The sequence below is a fragment of the Nannospalax galili genome, unplaced genomic scaffold, assembly GCF_000622305.1.
Source record: "Nannospalax galili isolate Female #2095 unplaced genomic scaffold, S.galili_v1.0 scaffold611, whole genome shotgun sequence".
Classification (NCBI taxonomy): domain Eukaryota; kingdom Metazoa; phylum Chordata; class Mammalia; order Rodentia; family Spalacidae; genus Nannospalax; species Nannospalax galili.
The window spans coordinates 645,285-652,918 of record NW_008330486.1 but is presented as its reverse complement, the minus strand read 5'-3'; the positions used below and the strand labels follow the sequence as shown (position 1 = coordinate 652,918).

General features: G+C 42.8%; 1 protein-coding gene and 1 pseudogene across 1 annotated transcript in view; one reads left to right on the top strand and one right to left on the bottom strand.

Moving 5' to 3' along the window:
* The window catches only part of Myzap (myocardial zonula adherens protein), a 106,724-nt gene that overhangs the window by 50,724 nt on the left and 48,366 nt on the right, over window positions 1-7,634 (top strand). Inside the window, exons 9-10 of the mRNA XM_008847476.3 lie at window positions 1,601-1,680; window positions 2,222-2,327. Of these exons, the coding sequence (XP_008845698.1) occupies window positions 1,601-1,680; window positions 2,222-2,327 (186 nt within the window). The remainder of the gene's footprint in view (window positions 1-1,600; window positions 1,681-2,221; window positions 2,328-7,634) is intronic.
* LOC103745530 lies at window positions 3,645-4,085 on the bottom strand (annotated as a pseudogene).

The window sequence follows — 7,634 nt, the reverse complement described above, 5'->3', positions numbered from 1 at the left end:
TTATTGTCTTTTGAGACAGGGTCTCCCTGTAGCCCCAGGTGGCCTGGAACTCACAGAGATCACTTGCCTCTGCCTCCTCAAGTGCTGGGATTAAAGATGTGTGCCACAACGCCTGGCTTTAATTAAGTTTTTATTTTATGTGTTTGAGTGTGTATGTATGTACCTCGTGTGTGTTGCCCACAGAGGCCAGAAGAGGGCATCGGATTTCCTGGAACAGGAGTTACAAATGGTTATGACCACTGTGTGGGTGCTGGGAACCAAACCCAGGTTCTCTGCAAGAGCAACCAGTGCTCTTAACCACTGAGCAAGCTCTCCAGCCCCTAAGATTTGCATTTTACTAATTTGGTGGAACAGAGGTTTGGACTCTGTGTAACTTGTCAGAGTTTGTTGGGAAGAATTTCAGAGAGTAGAGGTGAAGCATCACAGTTCTTAGAACAATGCAGAAAGAAAAACAATCTTCCCCACCTAGCAGGCAGGACTTGCTAAGCTCCACTTTAAGGAAACTTAGTACATTTATATTTATGATGTATTTCTAGTATAATTTTGGTGATGACTGGCATTATACTTTTATTAACCCTTTCCCACTTTTCAAAGAAATAATTGTCTAAATTTTTATTGTTTGGGGTAAGCTTGGAGTAAACTTAAACATATTTAGCCAAGCATAAGACTTGCACAGCCTGATTCACAGGCTTATTCTTATGACTACTGTGACACATTGCCACAAAGTTGATGGCTTTTAGTAACACTGATTCATTCTTTTCTGTTCTGGAGTCCTAAACTCAAGATGTTGGCAGGGCTGGATGCCTTTTGGATGCTCCAAAGGAGAGCCATTTCCTTGCCTTTTGTAACTAGCAGGGCTGCTTGTACTCCTGGGCTTTTGGCCCATCCTCTGGCATTAGAGATAGCCATGTAATGTTTTCCAAGCTCAATTTCCTAATAAGAACCTAACTTGGGCCTGGAGAGATGACTCAGCAATTAAGAGCACTGGTTGCTCTTGCAGAGGACCCAGTTTTGGTTCCCAGTACCCACGTTAGCTCACAACTGCCTGTAACTTCAGTTCCTGGGGATTCAATGTCCTCTTGTGACCTCTATGGGCACAGCATGCACGTGGTGCACATGTACGCACATGTAAACACTCATATACATACATAATAAAAATAGTAAATGAATATTTAAAAAAGAGCCCAACTTCATCCAGGAGGATTTCTAGACCCTTAACCATATTTGCAAAGTTCCCTTTGCAAATATATGAGATAACATCTTATACACATATGTATGAGATAACGTCTTTATAAGGTTTCAAGGATTAGGACCTGGGTATCTTTGGGGGACCATTGTTCTGACCACAGTATATTTTTTTAGGAGTAACCACACCATGCCAGACCATAGGATATTAACAGAATTTTGGAGCCTCTTTTTCTTGATGATTTTGAAAATAATCAAGAATTTAACAGTATCCGAGACTACTGAGCTCTGGGCGAACGTGTGTGTGGAATTTAGGGGTTATACTGTAGACTCGACTACACAAGAGCTGGGTGTTCTTGATACCCATCTTCTGTCCAGCTCCATCAGTATCCACCAGTTTCAATGTCTGTTTTAGGAACGGCATCAACTCCAACTCCAGCTCCTGGAGCACGAAACAGAAATGTCGGGAGAGATTGCTGATTCTGACAAGGAAAGGTAAGGGGAGCAGCCCTGGACTATCATGGACTGAGAGGTGGACGGGCATGGTTCTTTAATGTGTGTGTGTGTGTGTGTGTGTGTGTGTGTGTGCTCATATGTGTGCCTATGCATGGAGGTCAGAGGAGAATGTTGGGTGTCCTGCTCCATCTCTGTCCACAACACTTGCTTTGTTGTGTTCTCAGACCGTGCTTCTCTGTTCCCATAATCAAGGTCACTGACTGTGTGTTCCAATCTTGAATTGACTCCAAACAGAGAGCCTCTCATACTTGTAAGTGGAGGAAAAAAACTTTCTCTGTCCCCAGAAAGTTAAGCAAGTGTCATTATGCAGAGTACAACTCGAGAAGGGGAATTTGAAAAAGTTCTGTGTTCTTTCTAGGGTAGATAGTTGATTCTGAGTTCCTCTCTAGAATACACAGCTGAAGAGAGTGTGGCTTGAATTAATTTTGTGTTCTTGCAAAACCTCTGTGAAGCTGTGACGGTCTGTGCTGCTGTAGTTGCTCCAAATCGGGGCTCAGAAGCTGGCTCTTGTCTCACTTAGGTATCAGCAGCTGGAGGAGGCATCAGCCAGCCTCCGAGAGCGAATTAGACACCTGGACGACATGGTGCATTGCCAGCAGAAGAAAGTCAAGCAGATGGTTGAGGAGGTAAGTTCTGCTAGGAGGCCTTGGGCCCAGGACTGCTTCCTGTGATGGGGAAACAGATCCAAGTACAGCTCACATGGCCTTGCCCAGGCCATGGCCATCACAACTCAAAGGGGCATTCCCTTGTGTATCCTGTGTGGATTGGTGCTTGTCTCTAAAAGAGGCCATTCTCCAGACCAAAGTGTTGGCCAAGTGTGCCCACTTTCCAAGGACAGTGATTATCCCGTGCGAGTCCTATAGCTCAGGGGACACAAGAAGACAGAAAATGGCTTCAGCCCAGTCCTCTGCCCTCCTGTCCTGCGCCTGCCACCATGCCCTCTCTGTTTCTGGATGCTTCTGTCTGCTCTGTTCCCATCCTGTGCTGCTCTGCTCCCTTTGCCTCGTCCTGCCTCCTCTCGCTCTTGTTTCCACTTCATCTTTTTTCTTTCCTCCCTTCTTTCTCTCCTTGACTGTGTATAGAATATGGAAAGAAGTTATGTGTTTATTCTACTGGGGAAAGTTTGCTGTTCTATTTTTTTTTAATGAAAGAAAAAAAGGCAAGCCAAACATTTATTTCTCTAAGAAGAAAATAGAATTCTTCTGGCCTGCCTTAGTGTGATCTGCCTCCCTTTGTTGTGGCGATCTTAGTAGAAGAAAGTCCATGTGTGTTAAAGCTGGTCACGCACCATTATAGACTTTTCTGATTTCCTTTAAAAAATTTGATGGGGAAAAATATGATATAAAAAGATTGATTAGTAGTAGTAACAGGGTTGCAGAATACCTCAATTCTCTCACTTGCAAAAAAGAAGAAAATACATCAGTTGAATTAAAAATTCGGTTGGCAGTACAAAACCGAAAACCATTTTACTTATAATAAGCACCACTCTAAAATATGTGTTTAGTGTATGTTTATGGGTATGTGAGTATTCGTATCTACATATCTACATGTGTGTGGGTATGCACACCCCATGTGTGTATGCATGTGTGGCAACCTTAGCCATCCCTCAGGTGTCAGCCACCTTATTTTGGATACAGGGTCTCTCCCTGGCCTAGAGCTCACCGAGTAGGCCAGGCTGCCTGCAAGGCCAGTAAGCCCCAGGAATCCTCCTGTCTCGGCCTCCCCATTGCCACCACCACACCCAGCTTTTTACATAGGTTCTGGGGATCAAATTCAGGTCTTTGTACTTGCAAAACAAGAACTTTACTGCCTGAGTTGTCTTCCCAGCTCTATGTCTACTTTTTTATATAAAAATGTTTAATCTTTATCTTTAGAAACTATAGACTATACATGGTTTGGAAAGGAGACTGTACTAAACAGTGGCCAAAGATCAAGCATCCATTCTATGCCTTTTCTTTTGGCTGGTCACTCGGAAATAGAATATCAGCTGTGACTGCTGTTGCTTGCTGCCTCACAGTGTTTTTCTCCATGTAGTCACTGAAGTTCACAGTCCCTCCCACATATCCCGAACCCCCCTTTTCACATTGACACACCCTGTCTGAGGCCTGGTCAGAACACTGGTATCCTGTGCCGTGTTGTCTTCTGACTGACAACACCCATTTGGTGTTGGTATTTGGTATTGGTATCAACTGTCCCCTTAGCGCCACATCCCATTTGTTGCTGCATTGTGATATTTTCCTTCCACTTGCTTCATAACAGTGTCCTGACCCACACGCCTAAGTACCTGCACACTATTCAGAAGTCTTTTAAGAACCAAACTGGTGGCGACTTCAGACTCATCTTACAAATTGATGAAATACCTGTAATATGGGTCTTCAAAACATGGCGTCAGTGTTTCTTATTCTCTGCTCTGTAAGTTTTCTCTGACACATAACACCCTCCAGCTCCAGCCAAATCTATGTCCATTTTTAAATGAACTATTAAAATTAAAAGTATGTGTGCTTTTAATAAGTCATGCAGATGACAGACAGGGATAAAAAGCATATCTATTTTATCAGTCTAGGAAATGTTGGGGTGTTCCTGTCTAAGGTCAGGGAATTGTGAGGATGTAGAGGTACACTTTGTTTCATTAGGTCTAAATCATTCACATTAGATAAAATCTTATCTCCAAATGACAAGCCCAGTCATATTGTGTGGAGTCCTGTATGTCTTCTACTGACTTGCACACAAGTCTCTAGGGAGTGTGGAACAGAGGAAGCTGAGGAGGAAGCAGGCTGTACCTTCCCACACTTTGTGTACCTAGTCAACCAGTCATGGTGATGGGGAAATCCCACCTCACCCCAGCATGGGTAGAGTGTGTTTGTGAAGGAATGCGTCAGTTTGTCACAGCAGCATCTCGGCGAACCTGGGGTGTTGGAGCACACTTTCTCTAACCCTGAGTTCCTTCACACCCTAGAGCAGAGATGATATCTTATTTTCCCCCATGTGACACTAACTGTGGTGCCAACATTTCTCCCACTTCAGTTCAAGGGAGTGTGTACTGTTTACACCCGATGTTAGAGAACTGTTGAACAAAACCTCAGATTGATTGGCATTTGATTCAGTGAAACCCTTGTCTGTAAGGGTTTGACTTGGGCATCTAACTCAGAGACTTTTTAGAAAGTTGCTTTCAGACAAATTTAGAATTCTCTGTTTTATAACCTATTTCCAGAATATAATGAACGTACCTATTTAAAGGGAGTGAGGGAGACACACAGACACACATACCGACACACACAGGGTTGGCTCTCAGTAGCTGAGGCATTTTGTTCTAGAACTTTCTAAGGACACAACATTTCTGGATGCTCAGGCCCAATATATAAAATGGCACAGTATTTATGGATCACTTATGCAGTCCTCCTGTGTGAATTTTTAAAATATTTATTTTTATTTATGTGCATATGTGTTTGTAAGAGTGTATGCCATGTGTTTGTGGGTGTCCATGGAGACCAGAGAGGGTGTCTGATCCACTGGAGCTGGAGTTAAGGTAGATGTGAGCCACCCAACGTGAGTGCTTGAAATTGAATTTGGATTCTTTGGTAGAGCAGTATGTGCTCTTGACCATCTGAGTCATTACTACAGCCTCCCTCCCATATATTTAAATAATTTCTAAATTACTTAGCAATCGAATACAGTATAAATGCTGTGTGTGTAGCTGTTTTGCTATATTGTTTAGGGAGTAAAGATTAGGAAAAAAGACTTCACATGTTTAGTACAGATGTATGTTTTCCAATTTCTTCCAATATTTTTTATCTGAAAGTGGTTGAATCCATGGGTATGGGTCCCATGGATACTGAGGATCAATCCTGCGTGTGTGGCGTATATTTAAATAGGGAAATGTGTAAGGACCAGCGTCAGGTCTGTTCCATCTCAATACAAGTCTCTCACAGTGACTGGGTCAGGGAGCAGTGTGATCGCCACCTAGGGGTTACCTGGGTTTTAACAGCAAAGATTTTGAAAAGTCTGTATTTTGAATTTAAATGATCTAAATGAGGAAGTAAAAATGATTGTATTTGACAAGTGTACCATGCTCACATCTACAACAAAAACATAGTTTAAAATCTTAATTGTTGTAGATGTTTATGAGAACAGTTTGCTTATAGCTACAAGCATGGAGAAGGGACCTTGAACAGTGAGTGCACTCAGGAGCTGGCCAGGCCCAAGAAGCTCTAAGAATTCAGAGAGCTTGGAGGAACTGGGGCTGTGGCCAAGGAGAGATGTCAGAGCTGACTTGAGTCTAGAAAAGTATCCTGTGGAGAGGGAATTGTTGTTCTTGTGATACAAGGCCAGGCAGAGCCACTGGGTGACACTTTCACTGAGGAAAACACCAGTGAATACAGAAAGTGCTTCTTATACTGGCTGCTCTGGGAAGGTATTTAGCCCCAGTCATAGGTGCATCCTTATAAAGTAAGACAGTGAACCAGGAACTTGCTCCTGTGTTCCAGGACCCTGTGTTCTGTGATCTGAAGGGCTATTTCGGGGAAATCTGCTGACTTTGGTAATGTTCTTTATTTCATTTTATTTTATTATTTATTATTTGTGTGTGTGAGAGAGAGAGAGAGAGAGAGAGAGAGAGAGAGGACAACTTTGTAGAATTGGTTCTCTCCTTCCACTTTACATGGGTTCTAAGGATTGAACTCAGGTCACCAGGCTTGTGCAGCAAGTGCTTTACCTACTGAGACATCTCACAGCCCCGTGATATTCTTTAAAGAATTCTCATTATTATTTTTATGCTAAAGCATTGTGCATAAAGTATGTTAATGCAAAACACAGCTCTCAAAGGGAGTGAGAGAGAGTTCATTTTGGAGCCAAATATGAATGACCATGGCCTGGGAACATGCATTCAGTTTACCCTAAATTCCATGTTCCAATATGAAATCAGTTTTGTGAAGCCTTTATAGTTACAGAACAAAAGAAAGTCATAAATTAAGAATATCAGACAGGTGGGTTACAGCAAAGCAGGGGAATTTTCTGCTATAGGCCTCAGATACTCTCTGATGACATTCTTAGCTTTTGGGTTGGTGGAAGCTAATGGCCTATTAATGTATCTTAGAAGGTTTCACATGACAGTCACAGGATATTAGGTCAGATAAAGGTAGGCAATGGATAATAGATCAAGATGCCTTGGCTCTGGATCTGCAACATTCCAACTCTCCATAATCACTAAGTTCTAATCAGCCAGCCAGTCTTGAACATAGGTGTGGCCTTTTTTTCTGGGAAATTTGGTTCACAGTGACAAAATCAGCAAAGTCACAACTCAATCATTCCAGGTCCCTTGGGCCTCATTTTGAAAACTTCATACTAAATTAGTCACTATGGAATGTTGAATTCCCACTTCAGCAGAGAAGTATATTTTTATCTGTCAGCACTTGGCATTCAGAGGCAGAGGCACATTTGACCTAGTCCGAAGCAACCTGTAAGCCAGCACAGCAGAGGCTGGAGATAGTTGCTCTTTTTCTTGAGTTAGAAAGCTTGCTTGTCACAGCCTCACCTTCCCCCAGAGGCACATTTGACCTAGTCCGAAGCAACCTGTAAGCCAGCACAGCAGAGACTGGAGATAGTTGCTCTTTTTCTTGAGTTAGAAAGCTTGCTTGTCACCTTCCCTGAGGCTGGGAGGTCTTGGCCAGGTCTCCAGCCATCCTTGGTGCCATTTTGTTCATGATGACTTTGAAGAAACTGACAACAGTGCCCTTCTTTTATCAGCTCAAAACATCCATCTGTCATTCCCAAGACTTTGGAGCCCTTTTCTCTGAAGTAGTATGTTTTCCCACCTATGTGGGATATCAATTTTAGGGAGAATGATCTAAGTAAAAACTGGTTGACCCAACTTTTGCTCTCCTTAGTGCAAAGAAGACTTCATACACACACACACACACACACACGCACACACACAC